The sequence below is a fragment of the Ailuropoda melanoleuca genome, chromosome 2 (genome assembly GCF_002007445.2).
Source record: "Ailuropoda melanoleuca isolate Jingjing chromosome 2, ASM200744v2, whole genome shotgun sequence".
NCBI lineage: Eukaryota > Metazoa > Chordata > Mammalia > Carnivora > Ursidae > Ailuropoda > Ailuropoda melanoleuca.
This window is the reverse complement of record NC_048219.1, coordinates 190963194-190986550: the sequence shown is the minus strand read 5'-3', so window position 1 is coordinate 190986550 and position 23357 is coordinate 190963194. Positions and strand designations below refer to the sequence as shown.

At 47.4% G+C, this 23357-nt stretch overlaps 1 protein-coding gene across 1 annotated transcript in view; it reads right to left on the bottom strand.

Moving 5' to 3' along the window:
* Nucleotides 1-72, bottom strand: part of C2H2orf72 (chromosome 2 C2orf72 homolog) — a 9227-nt gene extending 9155 nt beyond the window's left edge. Inside the window, exon 1 of the mRNA XM_034642650.1 lies at nt 4-72. Within this exon, the coding sequence (XP_034498541.1) occupies nt 4-72 (69 nt within the window). The remainder of the gene's footprint in view (nt 1-3) is intronic.
* Between the last annotated feature and the right edge of the window lie 23285 nt (nt 73-23357).

Below are 23357 nucleotides of genomic sequence, written 5' to 3'. Positions count from 1 at the left end.
CACCAGCGCCTGGAAGGGCGGCTCTGCCGGGCGCGCGGGACGCGCCTCCAGCTCCTCCAGCTCGCGCTCCATGCTCGTCGCCGCGCGTCCTCTGCGGCCAGCCAGGCCCTGCAGCGCCAGCTGCGCGCCTCTCGGGGCGCCGGCGCTGGGGCCCGGGAGGACACGCCCCCGAGGGCCAAGCCCCGCCCGACTCCTGGCCCGCGGGCCGGGCTTTTCTCGCCCCAGCCGGCAGCGGGGCGGGGGCCTGGGGCTTTACCCCCAAGCGCTTTGTGGCAGACGCGGGGACACTGAGCCGTCCATCCGTCTGTCCGTCCGTCCGTCCGTCCATCCATCCACCCACCGGTTCCTCCATCCATTCCGCAAACACTTATTGAGCACCTACTAGGTACAGGGCAGCCAAAGGTGAAGGAAGAGAGAAAATTATGCGAACAAGTTAGATCGGGTTGAGACCCAGAGAGACTTCCGAGGAGTCCGTGTAGTTTGGGGACCGGAAGTTCTGCGAGGGGGGGCTGCCCCTAACTGTGCTGCTTTGGAGTGTTGGTGGGGGGCACCAGAAAAGGGAATGCAGAGAAGGGTTAGGGAGGTGAGAAAAGAGGGGAAGCAGGGATTTCTTCTCTTACTTCTGTCACTTAATTCACGTTTTGGGCCTTCAGCATTTAACAAAAGCTAATCAAGGGCTCCTTATTTCCACAAATACTTATTACCCACGGGGCAGTGCCCTGGGCACTGGGGGGGGGGGTGGTGAAAACCAAGAAGACAGACAGCATTACTCCCTATAGAGCAGAAAACTTAGGAAGGCAGATGTGGGGCACTGATGGTGTTCAGATCTGGCGGGGGGGGCGGGGACTGGTGGTAAAGGGGGTGACAAGAGGATGTCAGTAGGCCAGGTTAGAAGCAGAGATGCGTTTCCTTTAATTTTAAGGGTCTAGGTCAGCTTCGTCTGATGTCATCATCATTCTTTGATGATGACAATGTTTTATATTATCTATACTGTCCAATGCAGCGGCCACAAGCAACATGTGGCTATTATCACTTGAAATCTGGCTAGTGCAACTGAGGAGCTGAATTTTGCATTTGATTTAATGTTAATTAAATGTAAATAGCTGCATGTGATTCATGCCTGCAGCATTGGGCAGTGCTGGTCAAAGCTCTTTACTTCCTCTCTGCTACACCACACAGACCAAAGACCCCTTTGGGTCAAGAGCACGTTCATGCTCAGCTCTCTCCTTCTCCATATAACCTCCAATCTGCTCTTCAGTTACCCTATCTCCTGTCCCCTATAATTATGCTGAAATAGCTCCTCCTGGAGAATTTGTATGTCCATTCAATAAAACACACCTTTTTTGAGCACCTACTGTGTGCAAGCAGTGGGGCTTGGAAGATGTCAAGCAGCACTGCTCTAAGTCTAGTTATCTAGCAGGTGATTAGCCACTGTTTGGAGTAAGGACCCTGTATCTTTGTTGCGAGTCTAGTTAATATAAACCTCTTCCTTCTGTGTATGGTCTTTGCTCAGGGCAGAGATCCAGGGGCTTGGGTGGGAAAAGACCCAGATTTGGAGCAAGAAGCCCTGTGCCAGAATCAGGTTTGGGTTCTTTTCTTTTTTTCTTTTTTTTTTTTTTCAGGATTGGGTTCTAACACCAGCTCTTTTCTGCCCTTTACTGTGCCAGTGCTGGAGACAGCTGGGAACACGCCAAATTCCTGCCTTCACGGAGGGGCTGTTCTAGGGAGGGCTGGGAGACAGAGAGACACACAAATAAACACATAAATAACAGCTTCAGTTGGTGATCAGTGCTATGAGAAAGTAACGCATGGCTGACAAAAACGGTCAGCCTTCCTGTGGGTACAGTCCTGAAGATGCCACAGAAGCAAGAGGGACTTTGATGAGGATTAAGAAAGGAATGTAAAAACCATGAGAGCCTGCCCCCTCCCCCACATCCTACCCCCAAGGAAGCAGCCGGTGGTTGGGTCATGGAGTGTGGGAAGTAAACAGCAGCCCCTCACACATGAGGCCTGGGTGCTATAGAAGGGAACAGGCTGAGTGAGTGTCTTGTAATGAACGTACTTTTCTCTGTCTACGTTGCCTTGGATAGATCATTGCCCAGCCCCAGCCCCAGCCTTATTGCCATCACCGCCATGGTGCTCTGAGGTAGAAAATAGTTGCACTAGGCAGGAACGGTAACATCAGGCTTGGGTTAGAAGCATAGAAGGACCAGACCCGGCAGCCCCTAGAAGTCCTGGCCCTTCTTGCCCCTGCTTGGATCAGGGCATTCCAATCCCATGAACTGGCTCATGAAGACTAGTGGTCAGGGGAGAGTGCCCAGAAGTTCCCTTAGAAGGGTGTCTGGTAAGTTTTGGGGGGTCAGAGGCACCTGGGCGTAGCCCAATTTACACTGTAATGCCAGAGGCAATTCCCCTGTCCCCACCACCCCTTTCCCCTTCTTAGAGCCCCCCAGGAGGATACAAGGTAGAATTTAGGCTTTAGCCTCTTTGAAGGTAGGCAAGGTAGCTGATACCCAGAAGAACATCGATCACTGGGAAAACGAATCAGAATTCTGGAAAGTTTAGGACAAAGCAGATTTACATAATACATGAATTAAGATTCATTTCAGATACCAATAATACAGACGCCAAAAAACAGCTAGTAATAAACAGACTCCAAACCCGATGAAAGTTTATTTTTCCCTTCTGTAAAATTCTGGAGGTGGACTGTTCGTGGCTGATGGAGTACTCTTGTATTACCAGTTCTTTGAGGCCTCAGGTTTCAATCCAGATCACTGTCCCCCCATCTCATCTTCATAATACAAACTGGCAGTGAAAGCACCAGTCATCACATCTGTATTCCAGGCACCTGGATAGCAGAGGGCAGAAGAAGGAACAAAAATCAGATTGACTCAGATTTCTTAACAGTAACACTGGATTTAAGAGGATAGTTGAATAATATTTAAAAATATTACAGAGAAAGAACTTTGAACCTAGATTTTGATTCCTGGCGAAATTATCAGGTACTTAAGGATCAGAAGGTGTTTCACATAAAGCCCCTCTTCAAAAACACCGTTAGAGGAAGCCCTCCAACAAGAAAAGAAATAAATACAGGCATGCCCAACAAGAGTAAGAGGGATTCAATCACTTGTTTAACTCGCTGTTGTCTGAGTAAATGGTGCAGGGCAGTGCCGGGAGAGCACAGCCTGGTACATACAAGCTGCAGAGGTGACAGAGCTGCTGGGAATCCTCCCAAGTGAATGGAAAGGGAATTGAGCCCATCTAGGTCACCTCTTTGAGGTAGAAGGGAAGACACAGCAGCTGGTCAGAGAACCGCTCTGAGTTTTGGACTGTCTCACAAGGCTTGTCTAAAACCAGCACCTGGGACACCTGGGTGGCTCAGCGGGTCTGCCCTCGGCTCAGGTTATGATCCCAGGGTCCTGGCATTGAGTCCCGCATCGGGCTCCTTGCTCCGTGGGGAGCCTGCTTCTCCCTCTGCCTGCAGCTCCCCCTGCTTGTGCTCACTCTCTTATTAGAATAAAATAATAATAAAAATAAATAAAACCAACACACTCTGCCTCGAGCTATTTATTCTCCAGGTTTTAAGTTTCCAGGTAACAATTTCAAACCTTCCAATGATGAGATAGAGGATGAATCAGAGAGGGGGTGGGTGTTCAACAAAGGTCGGAGTCCAGGGCTGGTGCAGTTTATCTTTACCTGTGTTATTTACATGGCAAAGGTTCAGGTATTAAATTAACAGGAAACTACAAAGACGTTAAAAAAAAGAGCGGGGGGCAGGAGGCCAAGATGGGTTTTTTCCTCCTCTGTGCCCACGCCCTTGAAAAGATCATTAAACAAATAGGCTTTTTCTGATTTCTCTGGTTTTTGATGAAGATGTAAAGTGAAACTGGGATTTCTGAAACAATTTGCTTCTCTGTGGTCCCTCAGGCAGAACCTGGTGGGAAGAGTGAGAGAAACTTACTGATTTGGAAAAGAAGGAGTGATTTTGGTTTGGTTTGGTTTTGGGTACCTCCTTTGTCCTCTTTTCTCCTGGTTTTTCATGCTATTCTTCCTTCCTCCTCCTCCCCTCTACCGTTCCCTCCCTCTTCTCTCTTCTGCCTTCTCTCTTCTGCCCTCCTCCCTCCCTCCTTCCGCTCCTCCCCTCCACTCTTCTTCTCCCTTCCCCTGCCCCTTCGCTTTTTTCCCTTTCCCATTGCTCTTCCTTCACGTGTTTCCTTTTCCCTCTTTGCCACTAAAACAATTGCTTTTGGAGCTTTGAGGAAGGTGGGACCTGGGGACAGTGTGTGTGCTCCGGGGGAGCCTTATAGGGGGAGAAAGATCTTCAGTGTGAGGAAGACCGTGAAGGGGAAGGAAGCTGGGGGGAGTCCCCAGGACCCAGAGAGGACCGAGTCTGGGGTGGGAGGGAGTTCCCAGACTGGTCTGAAAGGGCCCTGTGGGCAGGATGGTGGAGCAGGCCCCGTGCAGAGTCCCGGATGCTGGATGACCCCCGAGTACTCAGACTTCATTTCCTTGTTGTTGGGGGTGGAACATTTCCTTTTTTTTTTTTTTAAGATATTATTTATTTATTTGACAGAGAGAGTGAGAGAGAGAGCATAAGCAGGGGTAGTGACAGGGCAGGCAGGGCAGGCAGAGGAAGAGGGTGAAGCATGCTCCCCACTGAGCAGGGAGCCCGACATGGGCTCGATCCCAGGACCCCCAGGACCCCGGGATCATGGCCTGAGCCGAAGGCAGACACCCGACGGACTGAGCCACCATAGGTGCCCCAAGGGTGGAACAGTTTCCTTTCTTCCCTTCTAGGTTCTTTGGCTGCTCTAATAATTAAATTAACATAAGACAGATTAACAGGAGCAAAATAAATTTAATTACATCCATACTGCCACCCCGCAGGGGCGCCTGGGTGGCACAGCGGTTAAGCGTCTGCCTTCCGCTCAGGGCGTGATCCCGGCGTTATGGGATCGAGCCCCCACATCAGGCTCCTCTGCTATGAGTGCTTCTTCCTCTCCCACTCCCCCTGCTTGTGTTCCCTCTCTCGATGGCTGTCTCTATCTCTGTCAAATAAATAAATAACTAAATAAATCTTAAAAAAAAAAATTAAAAAAAAAAAAAAGACTCAAAGGCAGCGGGGCAATGGAGGCTCACATGCCATCCTGAGCTGAAGAACGGGACAGGGGCCTGGGCTCCAAAGGGAGGAGGACAATCCACAGGAAGATGAGAAGAGCAGATGTTTGGTAACCAGATGTTGGCCCTGCCGTGCAGGTAAGTCTCTCTGATAAAAAAAAAAAAAAAAAAGAAAGAAAGAAAGAAAAAATGATCTCTGGTAATAGCTCTCTTTCTGGGTCAGGCTTTTCCTGAGTCTTTTGGGTCTTGATTGCTTTCAGCTCAAACAATCCACATGCCACAGTGGCACATTTTGGGGTGATGTGTTCTGCTCCCTCCATCGCCTACCTGGCCGATGGCTCCTATCGGGGTACTGGGTATGCAGATCTCTGTGACAGCTGGTGCTCATATGAGGGTCAAGCAGCTCAGTTTCACCTGAACTTTAGGGAAATGAAGGTCTAATGAAGGTCTGTGAAGATGGCCAGGCAGAAAGGCCCTGGCTCTAATCCCCACTGTACACTCGCTGGGCCCAGGATGGGTCAGTGGCGTCAGGAGCAGAGGTGGGCAGGGGAACAGGCTGAGAGCTTTGGGGGGCAGAAAGGCAATCCTCCATCTGCAGAAACACGCACTCAGCCTGTGCTCGAGCAACCGACCCCATCCCCCCATCTTCTGGGGCACACATGAGAGACCTGGGAGTAACAGCTGAAAGAACATCCTTGCAAAAGCGGGGACACCAACCAGCTCTGCCTGGCACCCGGGAGCAGGTGACAAGCTCTCCCGAGCATTGCCAACGTGTCTGCATCTTCCCCCTGGTGCAACGTTGGCCAAATGCAGCTTCAGCTTGTGACCCCGGAGAGGCTGTCTGCACCTGCTGCCCTGGCCTGGGCCTCAAGGTGACTTTGTGGGGATCTGTTGGCATCCAAGCCTCTGGCGCAGCAGGGAGGGGAGCGGCAGCTGACCTGGGCTGCAATGACGTAGGGTGACCTCGAAGCCACTCAAGCTGGTCCTCCCTTAAAACTCCCCTGGCCAGGGCGAGTTAGAGTTTGAGCATGAGTCTCCCAAGATCCCGCCTTGCAGGAGAATGGCACTGGCTGAGAATGGCCGGGAAGTGGCTGTGGGCTCTGAGAGCTGAATGGGGCCTTCACCTCCCCCAGGGTGTGAATGTACCAACCTCACTCAAGCTGGCCCCTTAATCGTCAGGCCTCTTAAGTTTCGAGTGGATCAGGGGGTTATCGCAGGAGGCATCCCACTTCCTCAGCCAGAGCTCAGCCCGCACACCCCTTTATAGACAATCCAGTAGAATGTCAGCTGCGGCGGGCCTGAGAGCCAGCGCTCACCATGGACTCCCTGCCCGGGTACCTGTATGTCTCATTCTGCACACCTTCTACCGCCCCTTCGTCCCCGGCTGATGAGATCTAGAAAGAATGTGTGTTTTGGGGATGTGTGCAGTGGGTGACTTCATGATTGCTCTTTACAGGGGGCCTGGAGAAGGACAGGGTCACCATTAAATATTAATCTTATGATTAATAAGATTTGTTCAGATCAGCTCCTGGCCAGCACCTCTCCTGCCCACAGACATGAATGGAGGATTCAATCAGGATCCTAGTGAGTGCCCCAAAACTCGAGTTTCTTCGCCAGATCTATATGTTAACTGTGGTTCCGCGGGTCAGGAAGCTCTGTGATTACCGGCTTCAAGACTGCTCAGCTCCCCATTCTCAGGCTGTGCTAGGCAAAGGCGAGGGGGTGTTGCAATGACTTGAGAGTGTGGCATGACACTGGGGGAGACAGTGAAACCCTCACCTCATAGCTTTAGAAGAAGTCTCTTATCACTTAACCACTGGCGGCAGAAGCAGTGCTTGCCAACGGAACTTTCTGTGATGACGAAAGTACCTTAAGTCTGTGCTATCTGGGATGGTAGCCACGAGCCATTGGTGGTTATCGAGCACTTGACATGTGGCTAGTGTGACTGAGGCACTGTTTTTAATTTTTTATTTAATTTTAATTAATTTTAAGTTAAATTTAAATAGCCGCACGTGGTTAGTGGCTATCATATTGGGCAGCACAGATCTGGAAGTTATGCCGTCATTCTCTTACAAGGATGATTTCTGTGGCTTCAAGGACAATTTAGGTTGGTTTTTAACTAGACAGTGACAGGACAAGGGTACTGGCTGTAACAGACAGTACTCACTGCCCCTCCATGTTCACTGAGCCCTGGGTTTGTTACAAAGGGACGGGGGTTGAATCACTAGTAGATTAAGCCACCTATGACACTGCCGCTCTTCTTCGTTTCTGATTGGTCTTGGGGTGGGTGTGTGACTCAATTCTAGCCACTCCAACACAAGAGTAAGTCCCCTGGAGAGACTTCCGGGGAAGATTTTCTTTCTTGAATAGGGAAAGCCAATAGTCCTTTTTAGCCCATTCTCCTTCTTGTTTGGGACATTGTTGTGTGGATTTGATATTTGGACCTGTGGCAGCCATCTTGTCATTGTGAGGGAAAAGCCAAGACAATCAATATCTTTCTATGAATTGTTGATAATATTTGGGGAAACTCAGTGAACCCGTGTACTATGAGAGCCTCTAAGGCACCTCATTGAGTCTAAGCACAATATCATCAATGCAATAAACCACCATGATGTCCCATAGGGCAGTGAGATGGTCAAGGCCCACCCAGCCCAAAGTCTAGAAGCAAAATGGAAGAGACTTGCTGTGTCCACTCCCTCCCCATACTTCTCCATTGGTCGGATGGGAGAGTTATGTAGGACTGTAAGAGAAATCGTCCCCCCAAAACACACACACACACACACACACACACACACCTTTGACTCATTCTCAGGGATACTAATAACAGTACTCCCTTCTGGGCTTTTATTTCCCTTCAGATTTGCTGTTTGTTGGGAAGGGGGATTCCAGGGGCTTCTCCCTTGCCCTTCCCATCATAATAGGCCTTACTTTTGGGTCATAGAACCAATGTGTGGATTCTACCTGAGGTTTAGAACATCTATTCCAATCCAACCCCGAGACACTGGAGAAATAATGGGTAGAGGATTCCAACAGTCCTACTATGAGTAGGTCTCCAATCAAAACTCCATTTATCACTCAACCTGGTGGTGTTCTTTTTTTTTTTTTTAAGATTTTATTTATTTATTCGACAGAGATAGAGACAGCCAGCGAGAGAGGGAACACAAGTAGGGGGAGTGGGAGAGGAAGAAGCAGGCTCATAGCAGAAGAGCCTGATGTGGGGCTCGATCCCATAACGCCAGGATCACGCCCTGAGCCGAAGGCAGACGCTTAACTGCTGTGCCACCCAGGCGGCCCTAACCTGGTGGTGTTCGGGTCCCCCTAGGATTACTGTTGGTTTGACCCGTGTCCCAAATCCCCTGAAAGTTCTGATTCATTCCTTTCTCCAGGGCACAGTTTCCCTGACATGTGGTCAAATCCCCTAAGGGAAAGCAGGAATAAGACAGGCAGAATACGTTTTTGATGTTATCACATGGTTTTTTTTTCAAGGGGACCCAGTCTCCATTCAATTCAAGGGGCTGTGAACTGACACATCAGAGAAGCCACTCTGCCACTCTGGGATCTTCTGCTGAAATCAGAGAAACCTCTTTGATGGCAGTATCCTCTCAATAACAGTCTGCCTGGGAAGGTGGACCTGGCATTATTGCTGCTAGCCCCTTAGGCTTATGCTGTTAAACTCTGAACTCTGCTGCAGTCACTGTGAATATTATCTGATTGACCACAGGGCCTTTGCATCACTCCTTCACAATTCAAAGTCCTTGGCAGGAGCACCTAATTGGCTAACTTTAGGTTACAGGATGATGTACTAGTTATAAAGAAGTTGAATGAGAGAATATTTGATTCACCTTTGGCTTCCATAGAGAGGAATAGAGGCTGGGCAGCCAAAATATTGGTGATTTTTATCTTCACTTATTGCTTATCTATTTAGTTAGGTTCTTTCTTTCTTTCTTTCTTTCTTTCTTTCTTTCTTTCTTTCTTCTTTCTTCTTTATTGAGGTACAGTTGACATGTAACATTAGTTTCAGGTATACAACATAATGATTCAACATTTGTATATATTTCAAAATAATCATGATAATTCTAGTTAACATCAGTTACCATACATAGTTACAAATCTTTTCCTATATTTTATTACATGCATAATTATTAAGAAGTCTGTTATTTTATATATTCTTCGATCAACTAGTTCCAAAGTTATAATTATTAAACATGTTCCGGGGGGTGGATTAAAAATGGTTCTTGGACCTGAAAAGGTCAGGAATACTAGCCTAAGAATTTGTGTGTGAGGACGAAACCAAAGTGGCCCTGCCTGGTCCTGCCTGGCCCCCCTCTGTGGGGGGACATCTGGAGGAGACCTCTTTTCAGACTCCTTGACTTTCAGAAGCGGTTGTTAACCCTGCCCCCAGCTCAGCTGCCTCTTTAAACATTGAGGTCTGCACTTAACTGGCAACATAGAATATTAAGGGTCCTTGTCAGATCGGAGCCACGACCGCAAACTCACTCTTGTTTGATACTTAGCAAACATTCGGTTGAATTAAACAACAGTTAGGAAGACTTGTCTGAATGGTAGTTACACATTCAGTCATGCATGAGGGCTCCAGCCCTCGTTAGCATTTACTTTGGGATTAAATACTACATCTCGGATGATCACACGCTCTCTGCCCCTAGGTGCCTAGGGTTGTTTTGTTTGAGCCCACATGGAGCCATGCCATTGACTTGAAGAAGGACGACTGTCTGTCAACTGTTGACACCAGCCCCGTGGCACTCATTGTTTTATTTACAATAAGGATGTTTTTAGGGCCTTGCTTGCTATATTACATAAGCCTTCTATATGGAAGCATATGGAAGAAATTCCCTTCTGGTCTTAGAATTAAGCAACAGATTTGTTTATATCTAACAAACACTGTAATATGGCTGGGCTTGTTTCCTTCTTTGCATGAGCTGCTAGGAAGCTCAGAGTCAAAATGTGGCCCATAGCTAGTAAATGTAGAGGATTGTCATGGTAAGCATTTTGTGTATTAATCTTATCTCTGGCTTCACATTATTTCTCCTAACCTAATTTTCCCAACCTTCCTAATGTTTCCTGTGACTTTTTTTTTTTTTAAGATTTTGTTTATTTATTTGACAGAGAGACAGCCAGCTAGAGAGGGAACACAAGCAGGGGGAGTGGGAGAGGAAAGAAGCAGGCTCCCAGCAGAGGAGCCTGATGTGGGGCTCAATCCCAGAATGCCGGGATCACGCCCTGAGCCGAAGGCAGGTGCTTAACGACTGCGCCACCCAGGCGCCCCTCCTGTGACTTTTTTAAAAAAAAGGTTTACTTATTTATTTGAGAGAGAGAGAGAGAGCGCCTGCATGTGCATGAATGGGTGGGGAGGGGAAGAGGGAGAGGGAGAAGCAGACTCCCCTCTGAGCAGGGAGCCCTTTGCAGGCGGGGCTCAATCCCAGGACCCTGAGATCATGATCTGAGCTGAAGGCAGATGCTTAACATACTGAGCCACCCAGGCGCCCCTTTCCTGTGACTTTTTTAAAAAAGTATTTTACTGGTATATTTTTTAAGCAAGCTTAAATGTTTTTTCTTTATTTTTAGTCAGGGAAAGATAAAAACAAAGATACACATAAAATATTTAAAATGTTATATTTTCACTTGGACCCTTGTACCGAACTCTGTGCTGTTCTCTAATCTGGGAGCTCAGGGATTTTACTGTGTTTGCAGTTTGCATTTCAGTCTTTGAGAACAATCACTTGTCACCACTCTTGTGATCAAGGTGGTAGGAAGAATTTTCATCCATTTGCATTCTTTTGAAACTCCTCTTCTTCCACCTGGTGTTTACTTAATACCTGACACAATCGTTATGTACTTATCTTTATTCTCTGGATAGTGGAATGGAATTCAGAAACTCATGTCCTCCTTCAGTTTTATAATCCTCTAACAAGAATTCCAAGCATTTTGAGTTTTTACACTTTTTTCCCCCTCTTCGCTATGGATCTCGGACAAATCAACATCCAGAAGTCACTGGTTTGTCTTAGAAGCAAACTTGAAAAGACCAGTCTGTAGTCAAGGAAGGGCGAGTGCCCTCAGCCACCAACACATACAATAAAAGACCTAAAAACAGTGTGTTTGCAGGGGTGCCTGGGTGGCTCAGCCAGTTAAGTGTCTGACTCTTGGTTTCGGCTCAGGTCATGATATCAGGGTCATGAGATTGAGCCCTGTATTGGGCTCAGGGTGGATCCTCCTTGAGATTCTCTCTCTCCCTCTGCCCCTCCCCCCTCTAAAAAAGTGAATAAAAACAAAAGAAAAAAAATAGTGCGTGTGGAAGAATTTATGGATTCATTCTGGGGTAATTTTGAGGTAGCGGTTATAATCCTCTACCCATCATATTTCTTGTAGGAAAAAAAAACCAGAAAATAGGGACAATAAAAAATAAAAAAGTATTGCCCAGTTTCTTATTATTAAGGGGATTAGCTTTCCAAATTTTAAACAAAGTGCTTGCTATATTCACCAAATATTTATTGAGGGCCTACTATGTGTAAATCACTGTGTTATGCCGCACTGCTGGAACATACCATTTTCAAAACTAGACACAGTCCCTACTCTGTGCTTCCTACTATGCATGTCACAGCCCATAACACATTTATGCAAACGGTATCACACAGTTCATAGTGTCCTGATACCTGCTTTTCTCACTGGACCATATATTTTGGATATCTTTCCATGTCAACATCTATAGACTGACATCATCATTTCAAAAGGCCAAATAGTATTATGTATATGATTAACTCTAATTTATTTTAATCAGTGCCCTTATATTGCAAACTTTTTCTTTCAAAGATTTCATTTCTTTATTTGAGAGAGAGACAGAGGTAGTGACAGAGATAGAGAGAGAGAGCATGAGTGGGGAGGAGAGGGAGAAGCAGGCTCCTTGCTGAGCAGGGAGCCTGATGCGGGGCTCAATCCCAGGATCCTGGGATCATGACCTGAGCCAAAGGCAGATGCTACCTGACTGAGCCCCCCCAGGCGCCCCATGTTGCAAACTTTCATGCGATTATAAACAGTACTTCTGCCCACAAACTTACACTAAACCTGTGCACTGATGTTTTCGAGACGCTCTTAAGTCATCCTCAGATACACTAATGTGGAAAATTGACCCCACATCACTGGGAATCTTTCTGGCTTTTCTAGCTCAATGACTTTGGCTGTACCATTTGTGCACAAAGCCCGACTTGCTCAGATCTAGCTGACCAGAACCGCTCGGGAGATGACTGAAGAACGTGTCTGGCTTCAACCTTATAAAGGACCTCCCCTTCTACAGTGACCGCATCATCTCATGTTGGTCTTAATGATTGCATCACCTTGTCATTTCTGGTGGTGGAAGGAGCCAACTCGCTTTCTATTCATGCCTTGCTTGAGATCTGGTACCCTCTTCCTGCCCTATCCTGGTGCTCAGTAAGTGTGTATCTGACAGAAAAATGCATGAATAAACAGATTCCAGGACCATAGAAACGGTGTGTGTGAGAGACAGACAGTCCACAGAGAGGAAGTGACATGTGGGGGTGGCAGGCTGGCTTAAATTCAACACCGTGAATAAGTTAAAGATGCATGTTTTAGTTTCTAGGAAAACAACCTCTAGAAACAACATCAAGAAGCTTAGCTAAAAAGCTAATAGATGAGCTAAATGCCATATTCAGTTCACCCAAAGTGTGGCAGAGAAGGATAAGGAGAGAAAAAAACCAACTTCAGGGACAAATAAAAAACTAAACCAAGATGGTAGACTTAAATCCAACCATGTTAATAGTTATTTAATATCAATGAACTAAATACTTTTATGTAAAAAGCAGAGATTTTCAGATTGCATAAAAAAAGCATACAGAACATTCACCAAGATAGACCATATGCTGGCCCATAAAACATGTCTCAGTAAATTTCAAACGATTGAACACAAGCTGAGTACATTACCTGAGGTATTAAATTTGTCATCAACCACAGAGGTATTAAAATTAAGAATCAATAACAGTACAATATCCAGAAAGTCCTCAAATATATGGGAATTAACAACACGATCCTACGTAACATCTTAAAGCAACACATGAGAAATTAGGAAATAATTTTACTTGAATTAAAGCGAAAAGAAAACACCAAAATCTGTGAGAGGCAACTAAATGAGTATGTGGAAAGATTTTTTGTTATAGCTGTGGGCTCGCCATTTTATGTGCCTCCCTTTCCCCTCAACTTTTGGATGAGAGAGTTTCTATTTTATTTTCCTGTCTCTGTCTCGCCAGTATGTGTCAGGTGTTGGGGGAAGTAACTGCTCTTCGAAGTGCATGGGCCTCTGTGCCTAAGAAACCAAATGTGAAGAGCTACACCTGAGGCACCACGCCGCCAGGTATCATCCCCATCTGGATCCAGTTTTCATGGCGGGATCCTGGACCTCGGGCCTGAGTGTGGCGCTGGCATGGAAAACCACTTTGGAAGTTTTGTTTTGGTTCGTTTTGAGGGGTGACTTTATTTCGTAAGTGGATTCGAATTATCAGGAGTTGGAGGGCAGACTGCGGTCGATTGTGACGTTGGTGGCCCCCAGTCAACCGAACCTTCCGACATTCCCATCCTTATATAGTTCCATATTGACTCAGTCTTGGCTCATGTGACATTAGCAAGAATGATTCAAGTAGAGACTTGTTCAGGGCCTGCACAGTGGGGCTTGTCCTCTTGGAACACTCCTTAGAATTCAGCCGCCATGTGTAAAGAAGCCCGTAGTAGGCCACTTCATGTGGAGAGGACCCTGCAGGATAAGAGACGAACGTGGGTGTTCCAGCTCCCACCAAGCTGCCGGCTTGAATCAGCTGTATGAGTGACCCCAGCTATACCACGAACTACCTCGTTGAGCCCCATCAACCCAGAGAAACATGGGAAATAAATCATTGTTTTATGCCACTAAGTTTTGGCATGGTTTGTTGTGTGGCGGTAGATAACTGGAACGCATAGTGAGCTCTGGAGCTGGGGTGGTCTTTCAGAGTTGTCTCAAAATGAGACACGAGTCCAAGCCTTTTTACCCCCACATGGACCTGAAGGCGAGCAGAATATGCTATCCCAAACGTGCCCCTTCAGCTTGTGGATTATTTTGAGCCGAAGGCAATCAAGTCCCAGGAGACTCAGGAAAAGCTTTTTTTTTTTTTTTTTAAAGCTCTCCCTTAACTGCCTAAAATAATGGACATAGGGGGCCCAGCCCAGAGAGAGAGCTATTATCAGCAATAACTTCTTTTTATGCGAAAGACATCTGCATGGCGGGACATTTGATTACTAAACATCTGCTCTTCTCATCTTCCTTGGAATTTCCTTTCTCCCCTTTGAAGCCCCAGGCTCCCATCCCTTTCCTTTGCTCACCATGGCACAGAAGCCTCAATTGCCTGACTACCTTTGAGTCTCATATTTTTATGGGGCTCCCATACATATGTAATTAAATTTGTTTTCTCCTGTTAATCTGTCTTATGCCAATTAATTATTAGACCAGCCAAAGAACCTAGAAGGGAAGAAGGGAACATTTTTCTGCCTCTGCAGGCCTGTCGTTAGGTTCACCTTGCCTCTAGAGAAGTGGCATGATCTTGGGTGAAGCGATAACTTTTTTTAAGCCAAGGGCAATTCCCAGAGACAGACATAGCTGCGAGCTATGGGATCTAAGGGAATGAGCGTCTTGATCTGGTAGTAGAGTGTAGCATTCACCATCAGATTTCTATCGACTTCCACTATATTCCCATTGGTGGGATAGAGGAAGGGGGCTAGAGATACTTTATTTGATGCCAGGTCAACCTGTGGCAGGATGTGCCTGGCTTAAAGGAAGAGTAATGAATTAGTCTAAAAAGACATGGTAGGTGGGCCTATGAGGGTATCTTTCCTGGATTTCTGGCCCTAGGGGAATACTTTCTCACCAAAACTGGCTGCTGTGGAGTGAGAATTGGACATCACATGTCCCAACCCTAGAAGGCCACCCTGACTCATTTCTGTGTTCATTACTCAGGCTACGGAAGTCATAATAATGAAGATTGAGGGGTGCCTGGGTGGCACAGCGGTTAAGCATCTGCCTTCGGCTCAGGGCGTGATCCCGGCGTTGCGGGATCGAGACACACATCAGGCTCTTCCGCTATGAGCCTGCTTCTTCCTCTCCCACTCCCCCTGCTTGTGTTCCCTCTCTCACTGGCTGTCTCTATCTCTGTCAAATAAATAAAATCTTAAAAAAAAATAATGAAGATTGATCTTGGGGCCACAGACTCACGGAGAGAGGGATAGGGCAAGTCTGAAGAGGGTATGGGGGGGAGGGTCTGGTAATCAGATGATGGTGGCATTGAGAAGGGATCTTATGCAAAAAGTAGGTATCTTTAGGGATGCTCATTGTAATACTATTTATGAAAGTGAAAGATTGGACAAATTTGTATATTCATCAGCAGGTGAACTGTTAAAAAAAAAAAGGAGAAACCAATTGAGAACCAATATGTGTTGATCGTCTTCCCAGCATTCCAGGCTTCCTTAATTAAAATGACCTAATTTTCATTCAGATATTCTGCCTTCCCTAGCGCAGCCTACTCAGAGGAAGCTAACCTCCGTCCACCCCGTGGCCGGGCCCTGGGGGGCCTAAGCCAATCAGCGCACTCCTCTGGTCCCCATCACCAGTGGTCATGTGATCCAAGGCAGTCCAATTAGAGTGACATAGGACTCTCGCTTGGAATGCTGGGAAAGGGACGGGCTGGTGGGCCCACTGTCAGGATGGGGATCATTACCCGTTGCCACTGTAGGCGAGGCAACGTTTCTCCTCTACCATTTTAAGATTTCTTTGCCTGAGATTGAGAATTAGACACATAGGGCAGGTTAGCAGGTGAAAGGCATACAAATTTATATACATTTTGTATGATATGGGAACTCTTAAAAGGAAGTGAAAACCCAGAGAAATGGTGGAAAGTACTTAGTTTTCCATCAGGTTGAACAAAGAGAGACAACTGTGGGGAAAGTATTAAACTGCCCGGGGAGGCTACAGGAAGATAATAAGTATCTAGATGAGGTCTGTGTGTATAGAATTCTCTAGGTCTCAATTACTTGTCCTTGATGATAAGAATGTTACTTTCCCTCCGGTGGAGAGGAGGGACATCTTTCACATGTGAGTTTTTAATCTCCTACTTTCAGAGACAAAAGGGGAGATCAGAATGCCCTTCCTGGAGCTCCTGTTCTTTAAGTGCTTTTAGCTCAAAACAATCCTTAAGCCAAAGTGGCATGTTTTGGGGTGGCAGAGTCTCATTTGATCAATTATGAAACAGTCATGTGATGGGACATCATGCAGCTGCTGAAAATGAGCTATTGGAAAGATTTCCATGAGAAATGAAAAGAATGGGTCACACATATATGGGATGAAATCGTATATAATCAGGGTAAAAAATGTCCATTTTAACCAAGTGATCTCTTGGTGGGGGGTAGGAAAGGTAGTGGGGGGAGAGAGGGAATCCTGTGTTCCTCAATACCTGAGCTTAAATCCTGTCTGATGCCTGAGGGAGGAGAGCACACCCCCTCCTCCAGCGACAGCCTCTGCGGGAGGGAGGGACACCCCATGAGACTTGGCAGGTGGTGGAGCCAGAAGCACTGTAGAGGGGCCTCATCTACAAATACAAGACTTAAAATACCCAATCTTATTGACACAACAGTCATCCCACCAGGGATCTGCTCCTCTGGGGAGGGGCTGAAAGGAGAAGCTCTGGGTTCTATGGAGTGAAAGGAGCAGGAAGACTCAGGGCCCCAGGAGAGGGGAAAGTCTCCTCCTTTAGAGGACTGTCTAGCTCACTGGCTTTCTGTTTCTCACGGGCAACAATTCTGTCTTGTTGTTGGGCCCCAGTCACCCAGGACTAACGTGGGCACTGGCACAAGGCGGTACTGAATGAAGGAGGCAAGGCCGAGGTGGGGGAGGGGCACAGACAGCAAAAAAGTAGGAGGCTTCCCACCTGTGCACCCCCAGTGAGGGGAGGCCCAGAGAAACCACCTTTTGTTGTCTAGCCTGACTTCACAGCTGGAAGTTCTGCTTCCTGGCTGTTTCAGACATTCCTCCTTTAACCGTAAATATTATTTTTAAGGAGTCTCCAGCCCATGGAAGTCTTGGTCAGCCTAACTGCTCTCAGAGGGAATATACAACTTTAAAGTGTTTGAAAAGAATCCACTTCTGAGGAATTTGCATTTTCAGAAAGCTTTCAATAGAGGGCCAAGCCATGGAGCCTGTGAATAAGGTCTTTCTGTGTTTGCTGCTCCATGCGAACAGTGCAGGAGGAATAAGAGAAAGGAGGCACATTGCATTCCCCCCCGCAGCTGTGGCTGAGGGGGTGGGGGAAGGCGTACTTGCCAAGAGCCGGTGAGGATTCTGGGATGTGTGTGTTGAGTCATCTCTTCCCTGCAGGTTTCCAGGGAGCTGGTTTGCATGAGGTAAACTCGTGACCTGATTCCCAACTCCAAGGGCCACTGTTTCTTGCTCTGCAGCTTCCTCTTGCCTCAAGGATATGGCCTGGTGGAGAGGGGGAGTGTATCCCACTGGGTGGGGGAGGGGTGTTGCGGCGGAGCCTGGCTGCTCGGTTGCTTATATAGAATTCAGCCCCACACTCAGGTAGGCACCTTTTCCATCCCTTCTCCCTTCCGTTAGGACCAGTGGCTGCCATGGCTGTCAGAAGACCTCACTGTGTGGTTTGCTAATGCTCCCTTCGGCCCCACCCCTTGTTCATCTTCATTCTCCGATGAAGCTGAGAGAGAAAGTGGTTTGTCTTCATTTTGTGAAGAAGGGGGCAAAGAAAGCCTAGGGGAGGAAGGTAACTTTAAAGCCCCACCCACCAACAGTTAGCCAAAGACTTCCTGCCCCAGTATAGCAGCCCTTCCTGGGTCCTCAGCTGACCCCTGGAAGCTCCCTCCAGAGGTCACAGTGACAAAGAAGGGGTGTTTGCCAACCTGCCTCCCCACAGGAGTCCTTCCCCTGTGGCTTGTGGTCAGCCTGTTGGGTGTGTCCTCTTGGAAGGACACAGACCAGCTGAGCACCAGAGGGCCCCCCCCTCCCCGACACTGTGAGGTTGCTGTGCCAATCCTTACTGCAGGGCCTTAAGAGAACTTGGGGTCAAAGAGCTGAGGGGGTCTGGGTGTGTAACTTTGAAGCCCTCTGAAGTGACTGACAGGCATGAGGCATCATTTCAGGCGAGCTTATCCTAAGACCGGCCTATACACTAGACCAAGAGACTGCTCTTGCTTTTTATTTCTGATACTAACCAAACAAGGTCATAAAACGAACAAACTAGTAGAACAAAAGTGCCTCCAGATGCGTCCCCCCTTCCTCTAGAAAAATGTTACATTCTACTCCACTCTTTCTTCCTCCCTCCCCATCTCTTCCCTCTTTCCCTCTCTTCTTCTGTCTCTCCCTGTCTTTCAATTCAAACAAAATATTATTGACTCTTTCTATATGCCAGCCATTGTTACAGGAGCTGGCAATATGTTTGTGAACAACAAAATAAAGAGATCCCTGGCTGGTAGATCTTACAGGCTGGAGGAAGGAGACAGGCAATAAATAATCACCAAAAGCATTAAGTAAATTTTACAGCATTTTAGAGAGTACTGAGGGCTATGGGAATAGAAGTAAGTGGGGGTTTGTAGTAGTTCTAAGCAGGTGGTCAGGGTGGACCTCATTGGCAAAATTACATTTAAGCAAATACTTGAAGGCAAATGTAGAGGAGGAAAAATATCTTTCCTTCTATCCTTCTAAGTTCTTGGCTGGAGCCTCTGTACCAAAAAACAGATTAATAACAGAAAAGCATGAGCCTTATTTAATATAAGTTTTATGTGACATGGGAGCCTTTATCAGGAAATGTAGACTTGCAGAAGCAGTTAAACCTGAGCCTTTCAACTCTAGGGTTGAGGAAGAATGAAAAGTTGTAGGAAAATGTGATTGGACATCTGTGTCTTGGAGATAAGGATGCTCATTTCCTGTAGGTATAGAGAGACCACCTTTCACCTGAGGGTCTATGACCTGCTTCGGGGGAAGGTCACAGAGTCCTTCCCGCACCTGCTGTTTTTTAAATTCCTTCAGCTCAAGACAGCCATGGGCTAGGGGAAGAGTGTGCCGGGCACAGGGACCAACCAGCACAAAGGCCTAGGGTGGAGGGTGCCTGGCACTGGTGAGAAACAGCAGGGAGGTCTCCACAGCTGGAACGCATTAGGGGGGCCAGAGCAGGAGATGCAATCAGAGAAGGAGGGGGCTTGTAAGCTCCCCCAACCACTGGAGGATTTTTAAAACACTTAAAATTTGAAAAATAAATGTGAAACTTAAAATGTCAAGAACAGGGGCACCTTGGTGGCTCAGTAAGTTAAACGTCTGCCTTTGGCTCAGGTCATGATCTCAGGGTCCTGGGATTGAGCCCTGGGTCGGGCTCCCTGCTCAGCGGGGAGTCTGCTTGTCCCTTTCCTCTGCCCCTCACCCCCGCTCATGTTCTCTCTCTCTCTGTCTCTCAAATAAATAAATAAATAAATAAATAAATAAATAAATAAAATGTTACAAAAAATAAAATGTTGAGAATACACTGGCAAAGACTCTCTTCTTGACCTAATTAGAGCCAGGCTCCTCTGGCCCAGCGCTTGGCCTGTTCAGTCCGGGTTTAGCGGGAATCCTGCTGGGTGAGTTTACAGAATCCTCTACCTTTGGTATCTGACCAACCTTGATATCTGATCAAATTCCTCAGCCATCCTCTTAACATCTTTCACCCTGGCCTGCCTTCAGCAAGAATCTTATCCAGTTGGTTCAGCCAGAATTTTTCTTTCCCCCATGTTTTCTCCTAGTAGTTTCCCATCCACTGACCCCACCCTGCTCCTGGACTATAAATCTACACTTGTCCTTGTATTCAGAATGGAGCTCAGTTCTTTACTGAGGTCCCTCTTCCCCCCATTGCCATATTTCTAGAATAAAATATGCCTAACTTCTGTCTGGCTCTGGTCTTCTTTCAACACAAAAGTAGAGAGAAGAGTGTGATGCACTCAGCATGCCCCAATCACACAGGTTCCACAATGACCCACTCGTGGCCACCTTGTGCCATCTGTTCCCCATTTCCCATCTCCCTGACATCACAGCATTTCATCCATAACTATCTCTGTGTCTATCTCTGATGAGGACTTCTTTTATGCTGAACATAAAGTCATTTTTTTTTACACTTTTTCTTTTTTTTTTTTTAAGATTTTATTTATTTATTCGACAGCGATAGAGACAGCCAGCAAGAGAGGGAACACAAGCAGGGGGAGTGGGAGAGGAAGAAGCAGGCTCATAGCGGAGGAGCCTGATGTGGGGCTCAATCCCATAACGCCGATCATGCTCTGAGCCGAAGGCAGACGCTTAACCACTGTGCCACCCAGGCGCCCCATAAAGTCATTTTCACACTGAAAAATTTATAACAATTCCTTATTATAATTAAATATCCTGTCATTTAGGGCGCCTGGGTGGCTCAGTTGGTTAAGCCTCTGCCTTTGGCTCTGGTCATGACCCCAGGGTCCTGGGATCGAGTCCCACATTGGACTCCCAGCTCAGGGGGGAGCTTGCTTCTCCCTCTGCCCCTGCAGCTCCCCCTGCTTGTGATCTCTCTCTCTCTCTCTCTTTCAAATAAATAAATAAAATCTTGAAAAAAAATATCCTGTCATTCGGTCATTAGAGAGTGTTTTGCAGAGGAGTAACGTGCTTTGATTTGCTTCTGGAAGTGGTCAGATGGTGTGGCGCACCCGGGACCCTCGCGCTCTGGTGCCGCAGGGGCATGTGGTGGAGCCATTTCGGAGCTGTGGCAGTTTCTCCTCAGGTTAAACACCTGCCTACCTTTGGACCCAGAAATTCCATTCCTAGGTATTTACCAAAGAGAAATGAAAACTTTAGCCCACCAAAAGAATCATACAAACATATTTATAGCAACTTTATTTTAAAATTCCAAATGGGAAGCAACCTGAATATCCGTGAATAGGCGAGTAGATAAACTCATTGTGGCACAGTCACACATGGAAATACTCAGAAAGAAAAAGGAATAAATTATTGGTATATACGAGAGAATAAATCAGGTTCAAAACATGCTTGAGGGGCACCTGGGTGGTTCAGTTGGTCAAGTGTCTGCCTTCGGCTCACGTCATGATCTTGGGGTCCTGGGATCGAGCCCCTCATCTGGCTCCCTGCTCAGTGGGGAGTCTGCTTTTCCTTCGCCCTCTCCCTCTGCCCTTACCCCCACTTGTGCTCTCTTTCTCTCTCTCTCAAATAAATAAATAAATAAAACCCTTTTAAAAAATTGTTGAGCAAAAGAAGCCAGATAAAGAGTGCATGCTGGTTGATTCCACTTACATGAGTTTCCAGAGCAGGCAAAACTATGAATCTATCTGTCTGTGGTGATAGAAATCAAATTAGTGTTTGTATTGGGTTAAGGGGGCACAGATATTGACAAGACAGGGGCTGGTAGGTAGGAAGACTCGGTGGTATGGTTAGATGCCAGAGAGAAATGTATCAGGGAAATGTGAGGTGATTCAATCCCTGCCAGCATTACTTCGAGTCATGAATTTAGAGTAATTCCACCAGCGTGGTGGTGTTTACCCAAGTTCCACTGGATGTGCACAGAGACAGAGAACTGGATTGAACCAGGGTACCTGGTTTTGCTAAGTAGTTGAAGGGAGATGGGCCAATCAATTCCTGATCCCACCAGAATGAAAAGACTTTCCTTTTGCTTGTTCCTACAGAGAAAGCAGCATTCCCACATATGTACGAAACACAAATCACTGAAGTGCAAAGTAGACCCCAAATGATCCTCTGTCCCACTTCTTCTAGTCAGCTCGATCCAACTCCAGGGGCTCACCCAGGGACCTGCTGGGCTTTTTGAGCACTCCGTATCTGTGGGATTCTTCCACGCACGGGGCCTCCTTGAAGATGCCTTATCAGCTCATGAAAAGCACCTCCTACCCCACCTGCAGAACAGAGCACCAGCGGATGGAACTCAATCCCAGGGCCATTCCTCAGCAGACTGCGGTCCAAACAGCAGTGTCTCAGGTACAATCAGATTTCCCAGAACGTGGTACAAGCAGTTTACCCTTGACCACTGGAGGTGGGAAGCCAAGAGAAAGGCAGAAAAAGTGGAAGGGGGAGGAGGAGAAAGGTATAAAGGAGAATACAATCCCAGGGGTTCAGGGCCTTCACGGAGTTGGCCCACCCAGACCCTTCATCTTGAGTCTAATGGAAGGCAAGCGGACTTTCCCATTCATCTATTTTATGAACTTCTTAACTGGGATTGGTCACCCAGGACTTGGAAAGAACTCGTTAACTCTCAACCTCCTAGAGGAGTCTGAGCCTGGATCCCTTGCTTCAGCTCTGTCGCTGAGACCAACTGGCTCTCTTCTTTGGATACTTCCCTCCTTGGTAGCCAACGAGTCTACGCTCTTAGCAAGAAGTTGCCTCAAGACCTCTCAGCCCCAGTCCTTTTGCCAGCTCACGGCTCGGCTCCTGGTTTTGGCCAGGAACGTACCATGAATTGTTCCCAAGGGCACTTTGCCAGTTCAAATTCTTGCTCCGAGTCTCCATGACTGGCTGTGTGAGGTGCAATACGTGTGTAGTATCTGCCGATTATCAAGGGACCTGCTGTCCCTGCATACACTGAGGAGGAGGTGCCCTGGGGAGAGAGGGTCTCCCAGAGTCTCCCAGTGAAGCCAGAACTTGCAGCAGCAGCATGAAGAGCTGTCCTACCCCTGACGGGCTACCAGCAGCTACAGGCGATTTGCTGCCCTGCCAAACATGGCATTGAGCCTGGGACCTTGGAGGGCACGGGAGAGGCTGACCTTAGGGTTCCATCTCAGTTTTATGATTGGATTTGCCAGTTTAGTTCCCTGGATAGTGGTTACGCATTCTACCTGTAACCCACCAGGCTTCATGGCCAGTGGGAGAGTGGCTGTCCTCTGGAGGGAGTAGGGTGGGAAGGATGAAGACCGGAGTAGTATCTGAGAAGATCAAGACCTTTCAACTGGTCCCAGCACCAGGCACTGGTGAGCTGGGTGGGCCAGATGGGTAACTGCAGGAGGACGGGGCATCCCGGACTTGGCTCTGCCTCTGCCTCTTGCACCCTCTTTCTGCGTACATCTTCTACCCTGGGAAGGACGGCTCCAGTGGGACAGACCTGACTGTCTCATGAACAGCTAGTCTATGGTCTAGAGACAGTCAGAGGCAAGGTCTGAATCCAGCCTGGGGA